The following is a 16,133-nucleotide window of genomic DNA, read 5'->3' as shown; positions in this document are numbered from 1 at the left end:
ATGAATGAATGAGTTTGTAGAAGGAAGGCGGGAAAAGGATTAGGTTTCTGGAGATATGACTAGGAGAACTACAATGGCCACAAAACAAGAAGCACCCAAACTTGGACTAACGCCCACTTTAAACCTGCTCTCAAAGAGTCTAAAACAGCAAATTACGCCCCGCCCACGGGCGAGAGACAGGAAATACTAGCGTTCCGGAAAACCGGAAGTGCCTTGTCACGCCTCGCGCATGCGTGCATCCATCCAGCTCGCATTTCCTACCCTCGGTCTTCCAGTGAGAAAGCAGAGATTCAGGCTCCTGCAGGCTGCGGCGTTGTCAGTCCCCCACCCCTCGCCGCTGCGCATGCTTCCTGGGTTGATTTGCTCGTTGTAAGGCGGAGCGAAAGGACAGATTTTCTTCTTGTTCCCGCCCCTCTTCTTTCCTCACCTGCCACGTACTGGGCCCGAGCTCTCGCTAGGCTTGGTGGGTCCGTGCGATTGGCCGGGGCTCGCGCGAGCCTGCCAGCGAGGTGCAGCGGCCCCGGAGGGCAACCGAGTGGGCCGTGACAGTAGCCTTCCCCCAACGCCCCAGAGCCCGGCGGTGGCGGCCTCGCACCGGTTGGATCAGCAGAGACCCGCGGAGGGGCGGCAGCGGCGGCCTCGGGAAGCCGGTATGGCCGCTGGAGACGGGGGCGCGGCCGATCTCTCGGGCAAGGCGGGCCGGGAGACGTGGAAAACGCTGGGAGGGCCTCGTTCGAACCGGCAGGCGCGGGACGGGTGGGGTCGGAGGGGTCGTGGGAAGGGCTGGAGGTAGGGAGGACGGAGGCCGGGCTGGGCCTCGCGTGGGGGAGGGGAGGCCACGTCCGGGGAGGGGAGGGGAGCCCCGCTGGCCACAGTGGCAGCGAAGCAGGCCCTCTGGGGGGCTCTAAGGGGTGTTTGGGTCAGCAAGGGCACTTGCGCGGATTCCACCTGGCTCCTAGGAGTTGGACTGCCCGAGGGAGAGGAGAGGGACTTTGGGAGGCCTGGGGTGGTCCAGTGCCTAACCTTCAGAGGGGCTTGGAAGGGTGAGAAGGGTGGAGAATGGCGCCTGTGGGAATAAGTTAATTGGGGTCACTTAGGAGAAACCTTGTTCCTTGGCTATGTCAGTCCTTAATCAAGCGCCGTCTGGAGGTCCAACCCAGTTTGATAGTGGTGATGACAACTAACTTTTAAGAGTTTACTTTGCTAGGCGCTGTGCTAAGTATTTTCGATGCATGGTCTCATTTAATCATCACAAGTATTCTTCCAAACTTAGATATTCCCATTTTGCATATGATGAAAGTGAGGTTTGGAGAAGTATTTGCCTAAGGTCACACAGCTAGTAGGGGATATCTTTACCATCTTGCTATGCTGCCTCTGGTCAGGCAGGATTTGAGACTACTTGCATTCTTCGGAATACTCAAGGGTTTGGTTTTGCTTAGGATTTCTTAAAAGGAAATTGCTACCCTCTGGAGGTGCCTAAGCAGGCCCCTCTGAATTTGAGCAGGGCCCTAACTACAGGGCTAGTGGAGCTGGAGGTTTGGTCACTGAACCTACATCCTGGTTTAAGAGGCAGGCTTTTTACGTGTCTCCTTGGGCCTGACACTTTATTCTCCAGTTCTGAGAACAGTGTTCCTGTTGGAAGATTTCGTAAGTTAGTGGCTGCGTCATTTCTGGGCTTCAGAGGGAGTGGGGCAAGGACAAGAAGAAAGAAGGAGAAATGGGGAGAAGAAAAAGCTGTAAGGATTTCACCGGCAGCCCTAGGAACTAGTAGTTCACAGCAGTCTCTACCTTGTGATTGAAGTTAGAGAAAAAAGAGGACCTGGATTCTACAGTTATGTAAACAAATGTGGGGATGGGATTTTCCCTTCCAGGGTACTCTTATTTTTATGGTAACTTGTGTGCATGCTTTATGGAGATGACTGCACAAACTGGGGACACCCTTAGGAAAGAAGGCCTGGTTCCTGCCCACAGGTAGGTTACAGCCCAGTCCAACCAGTAAATGAATTTGCAGGCAAACATGGCAGATGCAAAGTAAAAGAGACTCATATTTTCAGATCCGTTGTAACCGAGCAACAGTTCCTTCACGATCAAAAGGATTATATCAATTATATTTAATGTTGGAGATTTCTCTTGATTAGGAATATGTCTGTTGTAGGGAGTTACTTCTAGCTACATAAAGAAGGTACAGTTTGAAGGTTTGACTTAGTAACTGATCTGATCGTACAGCTTTCTTCTCTCAGTCCCTCTGTCAGAACTTTATTATTTGTCATTCATCTTTTGTTTAGGGAACGAAAACAAGTTTTTAAATACTATATGTCAGACACTATTTTAGATGCTGCTGAGAATAGGTAGAACCATCCTGCTGAAGCTAAGCCCTGGTCCTTAACTACACTATTGACGGTTTACACATCCTGTAGGTAAGAGAAGGTTACATAGATTGATTTGCTGAAGTTCTTTATTCTTCTCAGGCTGCAGGGCAAACAAGGTGGAATCTTTACCATCTTGTTGAAGTAATGATACTTCAGAGCTTGGCATATAGTAGGTATTTAAGTATTTCCCAAATGAAGAGGGCTGGTTTGGCTAACAGGTGAAGGGGTTGTATGGAGGTTTCAGTTAATCCGAGTCTTCATGAGAAGTCTTTTGTCAGAATGGGCAGATAAAAAGCTAACTGTATTCTTATTTTCTGTCAGGACAAGCATAGCATCCAGATCGTAGAGCACAGTCCGCTCTGTTCTGAACTGACCTCAGAGTGTTAGATTCAATATTTATTGCCCCATTTTAAGATGGGGCATTAAAGATTCACTCATAAAATTAATTTGTTCAGAGGGTGTCAAGGGGGTCTAGAGACATTCATTTAAGGAGTAGTTAATTAGAAGGACATGGGGCATATATATGAAGAATATTAGGGCATTTATGTGTACTATTCATGAAATGAATTAGGATTCATGAAAACTTTCTTCAAGTATTTGAAGCGTTGGTGTGTTGGGGGCCCGGTGGAGTGCTTTCACACACACACACGAAGGAGTAAATGTAGAGAATTATGAACACTAAATATGATGTCAATGAAATAACACATTTAAGAAGAGAAAACAGAAAGCTGCTAGTAGAAAAGCATGGTGTTGAAACCAGAATGTGTCCAGTAGGAGATTATAAGGTACTTTAAATAGTCTGAGAGATCATTTGCTTGGGGCAGGAGGAGGAAGGAGTTGATACTAGGGAAATGCTCCGTGGTTACAGATAATGTGTTCAAGAACATCTTGGTCTTGGAAAGAAGAGATAGGCCTTGAGAAGAAGAGATATTAACACATTAATTAAGCATAAGTGTATTTTCTGTTGTTATATGGTAATGGCATAAATTACTAGAGACCTCAGACATTATTTTGAATTTAGGATTACAGAGTCATTACAGGAGAAGCACACTGAATAACCTGAAATAAGATTAAAATAAAACCCAAGAAGGGAAAATTCAATAGCAAGTTAGTATTTAGTTCTCTGATACTGTCTTATTCTTCAAGTGTGCTGTCTAATCACACACACTCAGGTTTGGGGAAAGGGTGTGTTATGGAAGATGTAGAAACAGTAGTGGACAGTCTTGTTAGAAAGCTCAGGAGGGTATCACTGATTTGTTCTTTGTCCTCAAGTTTCCAAAATAGAAAAATTGGAGAAAATACTCGTGAGGTCTTTCTTATTTTAGTGAGAAAAATTTGAGACTATTTTAGCGTTCACACATGCTCTTCTCTTCAGGGCTAGCAGTTAGTATATACAGGCTAATAGAGTTTGGAAGCCAGGATTTATTTTTCCCTTCATTTAACAGCTATTGAATGATTAACCGTGTGCTAGGCACTGTTCTAGGCTCCGGAAATACAGTGAACAAAACCATTTATTTCCCTACTTTCTAGTGGAAAAGACAGTAAAAAATTAATACATTTAAAATATTTGGTAGTGATAAGTGCTTTGCAGAAAAATGAAGCAGGATAAGAAAGTGACAGTGAAGCCATTTTAAGTTAGATGGCCAGGGAAAACCTCTGAGAAATTAACATTTGATCAGGGATCTGAATCATGTGAGGGGTGTGAAAAGGGCTCAAGATAAAGGAAGCCGCAAGTGCCAAGTCTTGAGAAGGAGAATGTGAAGTATGAGTGTAGCAGGGTAGCCAGGGAGAGAGGTGGGAAATGAGGTTAAATACTTGGCCAGGGACCAGAGGTCAGGTCATGACCTTGTAGTTCTGGCTTTTACCAAGAGTGAGATGGGAATCTATTGGAAGATTTTGAAGTAGTGATACTAGATTTTATTTAACAGGATAACTCTGATGTGTTGAGAATAGATTAAAAGCAGACAAAGGTAAAGGGCAGGCAGACCAGTTAGGAGTCTTTTGCAATAATCCAGGCAAGAGATGATGGTGGCTTGGATTAAGTTGATAGAGGTGAAGGTACTACAGTGACTGGATTCTAGAGATATTTTAAAGGTTGTGGCAACTAGATTTGTTGGCAATTTGGTGTATGTAAGGTGTGAGGAAAAGAGAGAAACTAAGATTTTTTTTTTATCTCGAACAGCTTAGAAGGAGAATTGTTACTAACTGAGATGGAGAAGACTACAGGAGAAGCAGATTTTGAGGAGAAGATGAGGAGTTTGTTCTAGACATGTTAAGTAAGAAATCTAAATCAGATAAGCAGTTAAATATATGGGTAAAATAATAATAGATATAAAATAATAAAACTTATTTTCTTAGGCACATAATAAAGCCACCTCCAGACCATTTTTTTAAAATAAATTTATTTATTTATTTTAGGCTGCATTGGGTCTTTGCTGCGCACAGGCTTCTCATTGCGGTGGCGTCTCTTGTTGCGGAGCACGGGCTCTGGGCGCGCGGGCTCAGTAGTTGTGGCACGCTGGCTCTAGAGCACAGACTCAGTAGTTGTGGCGCATGGGCTTAACTGCTCTGCAGCATGTGGGATCTTCCCAGGACCAGGGCTTGTACCCGTGTCCCCTGCATTGGCAGGCGGATTCTTAACCACTGTGCCAACAGGGAAGTCTCTCCAGACCATTTTTTTTTTTTTTTTTCTCCAGACCATTTTAACATGAATATCGTAACACTGGAACAGTGGATCTCCTTTGAAGACCAGAATTTCTTAGATTCTAATCGTAGCTTTGCTTTTCAACTTTTAAAATAGGTTTTATAGCTGTTTAATCATCAAAACCATTTTGTTAGTCTTTTTCTAGAGTTGTATATATAGAACATCCTGGAGTCCACCATGAATGGGCAGTTGGATCTGAGTGGGAAGCTAATCATCAAAGCTCAACTGGGAGAGGATATTCGACGAATTCCCATTCATAATGAAGATATTACTTATGATGAATTAGTGCTAATGATGCAGAGAGTCTTCAGAGGAAAACTTCTGAGTAATGATGAAGTTACAATAAAATATAAAGATGAAGGTAAGAGTGTTTCTCAAGTTAGTTTTTAAAAGTCTAAATATTATATGTGTTCTTTTGTCCATTTTTCATTGAAATCAGAATAAAAATTGTGTCCTTCCATGGTAATTGAGTACCACTTTCTTTTATTTAATGGAACGTTCATGTAGTTATAATTCTTTTATAAGTTAAAAATAGCTAAGTGATTTATTATTAGAAGGGGGTTTTAAGTGATAGGACACTTTCACACATTTTTACAAGCCATTTTTTTTTTCTCTTATGCCTGTGCAAATTCTGGCTTCCTTTTTGCTTTAAAACCAAACTTCTACTTGTGTTTCCCAATGTGAAAGGGATGTTAGTAGGTATTGAATGAGAAAGGATTTCATGGTCAACTAAGTATGGGAAAGCTGGTTTAAAAAAAGACAAATGTATTTCTTTATTGCAGGAATTTTCAGAACATGTAATATACTGATGTACAATGTCAGTTTATGCAGTGTTCTCAGACTCACTGGACCACAAAACTTTTTATGGAGATGGGTTTTACATGACAAATGTTTCATCAAAGACATAGTAGAATTATAGTAGTAGACTGTCTTTATTTCTTTTTCTTTAAACCTGTCTTCTTTGTTAACATCTCTACTGATAATTGTGCTTTAGGTAGTTACCAGTATCTTTCTTATCGCTGAATTTATTTCCAGTCTATTTCACCTTGATCTCAATACTTGGCACTGCTATCCACACCGTCCTTGTTAAACTACTCTTACCCCTTAATATCTCTGACATTGTGCTGTCTCAGTTTTCTTCTTATCACTAATAGCTTCTTCTCTGTTTCTCTCTGTGTGTTGGCTTGAAGTAATGCCAGCTGTTACAGCAGAAATCTTAAAATCTCAATGGTTTAACACTCAAGAAATCATTCAGGGACCCAGGTTGACAGGGACCCAGTTCTGATATATTCAACACATGGCTTACAAGCTCACCTTGAGCACTGACATCCAGCAAGCAGCTGCATGAAGACAGAGTGTAGAGGATCACATGGGAGATTGTACTCTCTAGGCCTAGTTTCTGTTCACTTCACATTGGTCAGACCCCAGTCACATGACTGTGCCGATGTCAGTAGGTTGGGAAATGTCCCTGGTTGGACAGGCACTTTTCAACACTTTACACTGAGGAAGGGGAGTATAAATCACTGATGATCAGCTAAGCTGATTATTTCACTACGGGTGTAATTATTCTCCTTTTTTTTTTTGCAATGTATCATCTAATGGTACCCAGAACTAATTTTTGAGGGTCACCCATGTTCAGGAACAAAAAAGGAGAGCAGTTTTCTTCCTGTTCTCTTCCCTAGTAATCTCATCTGCTTACAATACATTGACTTTCCACTGTTTGACTTCCAAATGTGTGCCTAAATTTGATCAATTTGTTCTTTTTTTTTTTTTTGACTTTACAACTCGTTTTGAATGGTTTTACCTCAGATGATTTGCTCTTACCTGAAACTTGGCATATCTTAAACTGAATTTACTGTTTTACTTGCTTTCTCTTAACTCTCTTATTTTTGTTTAGGGAAGGGTCAGCAAGCTTTTTCTTTAAAGGATCAGATAATAAATACTTTAGCATTGTGGGTCACATAAGGCCTCCGTCTCATCTTCTTTTTTCTAGAACCTCTAAAAATATAAAAACCATTCTTAGTTTGAGGTCCTGTAAACAAGGATTTGTCCATTGGTTGCTTTGGGTATCCTCATTGTTGAAACTTCCACATCTAGTTATCACATTGAATTTGTTTTTCATCATGTTTTTGAGTGCTTTGAATTGTACAGATTTGTGTTCCATAGACTGTTGGGCACGAGCATAGAAGACTGACTTAGGTAAAGAGTTCCTGCCGTCAGAGATACTGTTTCTGTTGTGGGAATCAGAAAAGAAAAAGGCAGTTATAGAAAGTTTCCTTCTTTTACATATATACTTTATTTTCTTAAAAATATGTTTATGAGTAGAGTCCCTGAAGTTGAGCGTTAGATGTTTTTGTTGTAAAAAATGGATGTGGCTGTAAAGAGCAAAAAACAATGATAAAATCCTCAGTTATGGCTTTTATTGCCATCTTTGTCCAAAATAAGCCTGCCTAATCAGTGTTAAAATTGGTGTAGCAGAGCATCGCTGGAGCAGCCTCTCAGCCTCCCCAGGCACCCTCCGTCCCCCCAGCTGTGTGGAAGATACCTTGCAGAGGCCCCTGATCAGTTTCTTGCTGTGGCTGCTTTTCTGTTCTTTCTCTCTCTAGCAGTTTTTTTCCTAGCCCTTTGAAAGCTTTTGAACAGGCAGTTGATATGCTAATTATAGTATTCTTTATCCTTGGGATCTAGGGTATTTCAGAATCTTGTGTGTATGAATATTTTTCCTGTGGAGAATTGATAGTTTCCATCTCAGCATCGAGACGGTCAGGGACCTGAAAGACTCCACTGTCTATCCATTTATTAGGACAATTCTGCAAAAATTTTTTTTTTACAAACTTTTTAGTTACTGTTGTATGTGGCTTCCCCTCCATTTGTGTCAGTGGCGTTTTACTGTACTTAGAATTAAAATTTGAACCTTGAGATTCATTATTACTTTAATTTCTTTTTTTTTAAATAAACTTATTTATTTTTGGCTGTGTTGGGTCTTTGTCGCTGTGCGTGGGCTTTCTCTAGTTGGGGCGAGCGCGGGCTACTCTTCCTTGCTGTGCGCAGGCTTCTCATTGTGGTGACTTCTCTTGTTGCGGAGCAAAGGCTCTAGATGCATGGGTTTCAGTAGTTGTGGCACGTGGGCTCAGTAGTTGTGGCGTGCAGGCTCAGTAGTTGTGGCGCACAGGCTTAGCTGCTCCGCAGCATGTGGGATATTCCCGGACCAGGGCTCAAACCCATGTCCCCTGAATTGGCAGGCAATTCTTAACCACTGTGCCACCAGGTAAATCCTTATTACTTTAATTTCTGATAAGTACATTTAAATTTTTTAGAATGGAAAAGATTTCAGTCTAAACTGTAATCTCCTGGTGACTAGTAAAAGATTACTTAATGTATTAATCTTAGCTATGTGTTTGTTGGCTCTTCTTCTGAGGATCTGATAAATATCTTGCCATAAAAGTAATAAGTGAAATTGATTTAGTATCATTTGAACAAATACATCTTTCCTAGATCCTTTATATTTGTTTAAGGTTTTTATGGGAGATGCTAATTATGCTCTGTGATCTACATTTTGCATTTTAATTGAACATATATCCTAGTTTACTACTGGTGCAAATCTGAAACTTTTTTTTGTTTGTTTCAGATGGAGATCTTATAACAATTTTTGATAGTTCTGACCTTTCCTTTGCAATTCAGTGTAGTAGGATACTGAAACTGACGTTATTTGGTAAGTGGTAAACTTTCTAATAAATTTACTATTTTATTCATTGTATTTTTATGAAAAACTGTTTAGCTTTCTTCGTTTTAAAGACTCAGAATTAAGTGGTAACTTTTCAGCTATATCAGAATTTTTAAATTATTAAGGCTTAACTATATTCTTTTTCTTTGAAGATTAGTAGAAAGTAGACATATTTTAAATAACCCATTTGCTCAGTTACCCTAAATAGTAATGTGTGCCACTTGTATAAGTGTTTCCAGGATTGAAAATAATTGCAGTGTTAAAACTACCTTTATTAAGTTTAGTTCTCTAAGAATATATAATTATCTTTTCTAATGTAGTATGTTTTTACTTATTCTCAGGGTTTAACGTATAGGCCTGATACTTTTTAGAAATTATTTTTCAAGGAGTACTTAAAGATTAGAGATAGTTCTGATAAAAAACAAATAGAAGACTAATTTTAATCTATTAGATTTTGTTTTCTTATAGATCATGACAGATTTGCAAGGCAGAATGCTTAAGGGACAAGATAGAAGTGATTGCAGAGTTAAAGTGGTAGTATGATTATGTGAAAAATAACATGTGGACTTTTTTTCTGGATGTTTTGGTTAGCATTTTTAAAAAATTTTGTGGCTCAAGTGGGGCAAAGGAAATACCCTTTTAAAACTCAGGCAAACTGGGTGTTTGTCGTAGAACTTATCAGAGGAAACAAATTGTAATAAACTTACTGGAAAAAAAAAAATTATGTGGCACTGACCATTACAGTTCCATGAAATATGATCATGGCCAATTGATTTAATTTGTATTTATTTTCTCTCCATCTAGGAAGGGTGAACATGAATCATTTAAAAATGCTAATAACAAAAACTGTTAAAAAATTTTTTAAATAAAAGGTATCTTTTTACAATATTGAATCTAAAATACTTAACCACTATTGGCCACCTATCAAGCAGATTAGGTAAACTGAAAATCTTCATCCCAGAAACACTGAGGATGTGCTAAATAAACTATTTCAAATATACTTTTTGAATTACACACCTGAGCTTGCTCAAGAACTTGAGGAAAATGTCAGGGACCAAAATATAGTTGGAGTTAAAAACCAGCACCTGAAGTACCAAAAGCTGAGACTTGGGATGCTTTTGGTGGTGATGGTGAAGGTTTTAGTGTGCATAATCTAAGGATTTGTCATTTGGTATCTACGTGGTATAGGCCTTGGGTCCTAGACCCTCAGTGACTATACTCTCAAAAAGAATATTGTAGAAGAAAAATATCTCTTTGTTGGTAGAGTCAAGGAATTGACAGGGGAAACTCTCATATACCCTGGGATGTCAGGGGTTTGCAAAGGCTCTCTTGAGGATTCATAACCAGTGGTCCTTTGGGAACTCCCAAGCCCAGATACTACCACGAAAAATTGCAAAAAATAGAGGCAGAAATCTCTCTGGAGGGTGTATGTTCTCACTTCAGATCACATAGGCTTCTCACAGATAAAATCCTGTTGATGAACTTAGAGGTCAAAACTGTAAGACACGTGAAACATCCATGTAAGCAAGAAAATGGATACAACTAATAGTAGGATTAGATTTCCAAGAACTTCAGTTAGTAGAAGTGATAATAAAATATATATTAAAAGTTATTGGACATAAAAGAAGAAATAAGAATATAAGAACTAGGCACTATGAAAAAAGGAATCGATTAAAAACTTAAGGTAGATAAACAACAAGGACCTACAGTATAGCACAGGGAACTGTATTACAAGATTCAACCATCTTGTAATAACCTATAATGGAAAAGGAATCTGAAAAAGAATATATATAACTGAATCACTGTGCTGTACACCTGAAACTAACACAACATTGTAAATCAGCTATACATCAGTAAACCCCCCCCCACAATAAAAAAGAACTTAAGGTAACTTGTGGAAATGAAAAATATTAGTCAATTAAAATAGAAATTAAATACTAAGTGGTGAGTTAGAACAGCAGATTAGTCACAGCCAAAGAGGGAATTAGTAAACTGGAAGGTGGTCTAAAGAAATGACAGAATAGAGTGCAAAAACACAGAGACGGAGAATAATGAGAGGGAATTTGAGAAAGTCCAGCTTATTTCCATTAAGACTTTTTAAAAAATTTTAATTAATTAATTAACTTATTTTTGGCTGTGTTGGGTCTTTGCTTCTGTGCGAGGGCTTTCTCTAGTTGTGGCAAGCGGGGGCCACTCCTCATCGCGGTGCGCTGGCCTCTCACTATTGCCGCCTCTCTTGTTGCGGAGCACAGGCTCCAGACGTGCAGGCTCAGTAATTGTGCCTCACGGGCCTAGTTGCTCCGCGGCATGTGGGATCTTCCCAGACCAGGGCTCGAACCCGTGTCCCCTGCATTAGCAGGCAGATTCTCAACCACTGCGCCACCAGGGAAACCCCTCCATTAAGACTTTAAGGAAGGAGAGAATAGGGGAGTGGAAATATATGAGGAAATAATGACTAAAGAATTTTTCAGAATTATATAAAAGATATAAACCCTCAGTTTCAGGAGGCACAGTGAGTCCTGAGCAGGGTAAGTAAAAATAAATCTCCATTGGATGTATTGTCATGAAGCTGGAGAATATATAAGACAAAAAGATAATCTTAAAAGTAGCCTGAGTGAATCAGCCTGTAGACTGATCACTTACAAAGCAATTAGACTGTAAGTAGACTTCTTCACAGTAACAATAACAGAAACTGGAAGACAGTAGAATAACATCTTCCACTGTTCAGAAAAAGATGGGTAGAGAAGTAGCATTCTGTAGTCTGCTAAACTTAAGGAATAAGGGGAAATAACATTTTCAACTGAGAATTTAACAAGCGTCACGGACGCTTGTTAAAAGAATTTTTTAAAATGGTTTGTCAACAAGAAGGAAATTGAATCCAGAAGAATGGTAAAAGATGCAAGAAATTGTGAGCAAATAAACTGGTTAATGTGTGAATTTAAATGAGCACTGATTATTAAAAAATAATAGTTTTAGGAATATAGAAACAAGATGGGACAAAAATACTGAGCAATAATTATATGTAAGACAGGAGAGGATGATAGGAATTAAAATACTTTAAAGACTTGGATTCTTTGGGAGGAGGATAGTAATTAACTTAGGTTTTTTAAATTGAAGTATGCTTTTCTAAAATGTAAGAGGGATTATTGAAAGACTAGAAATAGTAGAGGGAAAAGAAGGAAACAAAGGGTACTTACTTGGTTAACTAGATGGTGAGGAAGGAGGAAAAGAAGCACAGAGAAAGCTTGAAAAATAGAAAGTAGCACAAAATACTAACCACAGTACAGATAAACAGACTAAACATACAAGTAAAGACAGACGCTTTTATTGGTTAAACAGTTTCGTTACATGCTGATTATAAGAGACATACCAAAAGATTATTATGCAGAGTTGGAAAGTAAAGGGCTAGAAAAGTTTGTATACTAGACAAACGCAAGGCTAGTTTGTAGTATAACAGAGTAGACTCTTAAGTGAAAACTTTATTAGTAATAGTCACTTCATCATGATAAAGAATAATTCTCCGGGAAGATATAATAATTCTGAACACTTACACATCATAGCCTTAGATTTTTCCTCAAGGAAAAATAGACAGAAAAAAAAAAATAGACAGAAGAAGGAAAAATTCATAAGAGAGCTTTTAATATGCTTCTCTTTGAAACTGATAGGTTAAGCAGCCTCAAAATTTAAACAGAACAAATACAGGTTTGATCTTATACATCTAGCAATCAGGACAGGATTCAGTTTTTCTTTAGTGCGTATGGATATTTATAAAAGCTGATCATGTACTAGGTTTTCTAATGAGTCTCAATAAATATCAGGGAAGGAATATCCTAGAGATCATATTCTCTGGTCTCATTAGGAACTATTTGACAAAAAAGAACCCAAACTCCCATACTTTTGAAGATAAAAATATGCTTTTAAGTAACATATCAAAGAAGAAATCATAATACGAATTAGAAATAATTAGTGATGACTTTTATATGACATAGTTTTTAGAGCATGCTAAAGCTAAAAAGGAAAAGGACAAAATAAGTCTAGATAACTTAGAAGGAAGAAAATAATAAAGAGCAGAAATGAACTAGAAGTTGGGGAATTGATAGGATCAGCAATTTTGAAAATATACAACTAGCAAACCTCTATTGAGATTACGTAAGAAAAAAGAAGGCACAAGTAAGCGGTTTTAGGAATGAAACGGGGCTTAATTTCAAATACATTGCAATGAGGGAGAATGAACACCATGGAGAACAATAGGGTGTCAGTAAAAACGTGTTAGGAAGGAATTTTCATAGGGCTTGGGCTTGTGTTAGATGATTTTGGATAAGGTTCAAGGAGTGGGGCTTTGGTGGGGGTAGTGAATTGAGGCTAAAGCTGTGATTGGTAAAACTGCGACAGTCACGCATAGTTAGCCAGGGATGTTTGGTCATTTTTGTGGTTTGGTCAACGATCTTGTTTGTGTCTAGTTCTCACATGATAATGGACTGGCTCTCTTTTTTGTCTTGAGCTATCACAGTCCCACAGTGATCTTTTCTGATTCTTCGTGTTCTTTGTCTGTTTTTTAAATTTTTAAAAATTTTATTGAGATATATTTGATGTACTGTCAGCGTTTTCTGAAATTGTTTATGTTCAACAAGAGAACACCACAACCTACCTGTCAGTGCCACGCCAGCTTCTAGCAACACTCAAGCCTGTCCTACAGTACTGGGCCAGTTCTTAGCTGTCAGGAGCTGCTTTTCTCCTTTTCAGCTATTAGAAGAGAAAAACAGTAATACCCAGTAAAAGCCAGTCATTGATACAGGTAGATTATATTTGAACTTCCTCATAACTATATAGGGAGTATGTAAAATACTGTTGGATTGTCTTTTAAAAGCTTATGTTGGTGGTTTGATGTTTGCAACATATTTTACAAAGAATCTCACTGAACCTTTATTTTCAAATAGATTTCTAATTTGGTGCCTTAGGAATTTGTATATATGTATACTGACAATGCATAAAAAACATTTGAGTTTAGTTTAATTTTTCAACTATCTTGAGGTTTGCATTCAGAGCCTTGTGAATTAATAAATTAAAAACTTTTAAATTAACAATCTCAGTGGTGACAGTCTTTGTTGCTGGATGAAGGATTCTTTATTTTTTAGTCAGCTGAAAGTCATTTGCACAAAATGGGTAATTAAATGAGGTAATATTGCCTTTGTTTAAAAAAAACAATGATTATTGAATAATCTGACTTTTTGTGGCTAATGTGCTGCTTTTGAAGTAACTATTTTGAAGGACAGCGGTGATGGGAATTTATGAATTCTGCATTTTTTTTTAATAGGTTACTTTTTAGGTCAGTTATTTTAGGTAGCTAAGTTTTCTTTTTTTTAGGTCAGAAGTAGGCAAGAATGATAACAAACCTATAGTCATGTTGTACCTTTAATAAGGTGTTTATTGAATATTTTAAGGCTATACAAGAATTGTGTGAAATAAAATGAGCTTTTGAAGGTACATAATTTCTATTAAAAATATATTAAAGCTTTGTGTATTTTTAATTTATTTCACTGTAGTTGAATTCTTTTAATTAACTTGTTTTGTTTTGTTTTACCATTATGGGTCGTAAGCCATAGATCTGGCATCAGCAAAGACTGATGAATATTTATTTTTTCCAAAAATTAGTAACTAGCAATGAAGAATCCTTTCCTTAAAAAGTTATTTGAATGATGTCAATAGGTATCTTGTTTGATTTTGTTTAACTTTTTAAAGAAGTTATTTTGGTTTTTCCTTATTGCATATTATTCTACTGATATCCTTGTTGAAGACTATTTCCTAATTTTAAGAAAATTAATGCTTTTATTCCAGTTAATGGCCAACCAAGACCCCTTGAATCAAGTCAGGTGAAATATCTTCGTCGAGAACTGATAGAACTTCGAAATAAAGTGAATCGCTTATTGGATAGCTTGGAGCCACCTGGAGAACCGGGACCATCCACCAACATTCCTGAAAATGGTATACCATGAAGTCATTTTATTCTGATTTATCCTTTTTATGTCTTTTTGCAGATTTTTTTTCTAACTCTTCTTCAGCAGGAGTAGGATGGCACCTGCATTGTCACCCTTTCTTATTCCTGCATCTGTGCTAATATTCATATCTGTGTTCCCAAACCTGGCCGTTCATTAAGATTACTGGGAGATTTTATTATACCAATTCCTGGATCTCATCCCAGACCTCTTGGAGGGCAGGGCCCGGGGATCCCATTGTTAAAGTGCTCTCTGGGTGATTGTTTTACAGCTAATCTTAGACTCCTGGGTTTATGACATAGGTTGGTTTTCAAACCCCTTTGACTCTTGAACCCTTTTCAATGTAATAGTTAACTAATGAACCATAGTAATGGAAATCATTTCATGAATTTTATGTGATATATGAAGTATTAATAGTTTCAAGTAAAAAAGTAAGATTAGTACACTCAAATGGTGTATAGTTTATCTGAAGCACAGTGTTCATAATATGCAAAGAAAAATGTATTTTTTTCCATTTTACATATGACATGTACTATTTACATTAAGATAAAGCAAGGTTTATTGACAAATTTGGAACTGAATATAGTTTGGGGACCAAATATATTATAAAATATAGACTGAAATTTAAGTATGTCTTGAAAGTAGATTTTAAAAGACTTGCTTTCCTCAACTTTTAATATTAGATGTTGCACTTTAAAAATAAACACTTTTTAAAAAATAATTTTTGTGTTTGCATATAAGTTTCACATGCTTAAAACTGTCCATATTGTGAAATAGTAGTATTTTATAGACTCTGGATGACTGGCTGTAAGGGGCTTAATAGAAGATAGTTTTGTGGAAAAGTGGCATTGTATAATCCCTTGCAACCTTTAGATTCTGAGATACTCTCTTTTTGGCCCCATTTAAATTTTGGAGTTTTGTTTGATTTAGTTAAAGATGCATTATCCGTCATGTCCCTCTTCCTCCAGCCATGTGGAGTTGTGTTCGTGGTAGATGGCTTGATAAATATTTGGTGATTGATTAGTAATTTCTAGTTTCACTTCCAGATTTCAGAACATATTAAAGAGATGTGCTGAAATACTACAGTGAGATCCTTCTGGCCTCCTTATGGTGAAACCTTTTATATTTCAGGTCAAAGCAAATGGCCTTTTCTTTCTGAATCCTATCTCTCCAAACAAAAATCTCCAATTTTAGGTCAAGGATCTGAAGAAAACTTTTGACCATTTTCCCAGAAGAAATCATAGATGCTGATACAACTACATTTGCATATAACTTGAAGGAGTTAAAGCATCTGTAGAATATTATGAAACTTAGATCAGAATTCAACAAGTAGAGCCAGTACT

The 16,133-nt window shown here is 37.9% G+C and overlaps 1 protein-coding gene across 11 annotated transcripts in view; it reads left to right on the top strand.

Moving 5' to 3' along the window:
* Positions 1-284: 284 nt before the first annotated feature.
* The window catches only part of TFG (trafficking from ER to golgi regulator), a 36,953-nt gene continuing 21,104 nt past the window's right edge, over positions 285-16,133 (top strand). For 6 of the 11 annotated variants that reach the window (XM_082460515.1, XM_082460507.1, XM_082460514.1 and 3 more), the window contains exons 1-4: positions 285-650; positions 5,208-5,434; positions 8,702-8,785; positions 14,633-14,779. In XM_082460515.1, coding sequence (XP_082316641.1) covers positions 5,251-5,434; positions 8,702-8,785; positions 14,633-14,779 — 415 coding nt within the window. In that variant the 5' untranslated portion in view covers positions 285-650; positions 5,208-5,250. Of the gene's footprint in view, positions 651-4,626; positions 4,646-5,207; positions 5,435-8,701; positions 8,786-14,632; positions 14,780-16,133 lie in introns of those variants that run through there. The other 5 variants (XM_082460513.1, XM_082460511.1, XM_082460506.1 and 2 more) reach the window with 5 other exon arrangements.

This window comes from Balaenoptera physalus (assembly GCF_965194825.1).
Source record: "Balaenoptera physalus genome assembly, chromosome: 4".
In the NCBI taxonomy this organism is placed as follows: Eukaryota; Metazoa; Chordata; class Mammalia; order Artiodactyla; family Balaenopteridae; genus Balaenoptera; species Balaenoptera physalus.
This window is presented reverse-complemented; position numbering and strand designations above follow the sequence as displayed.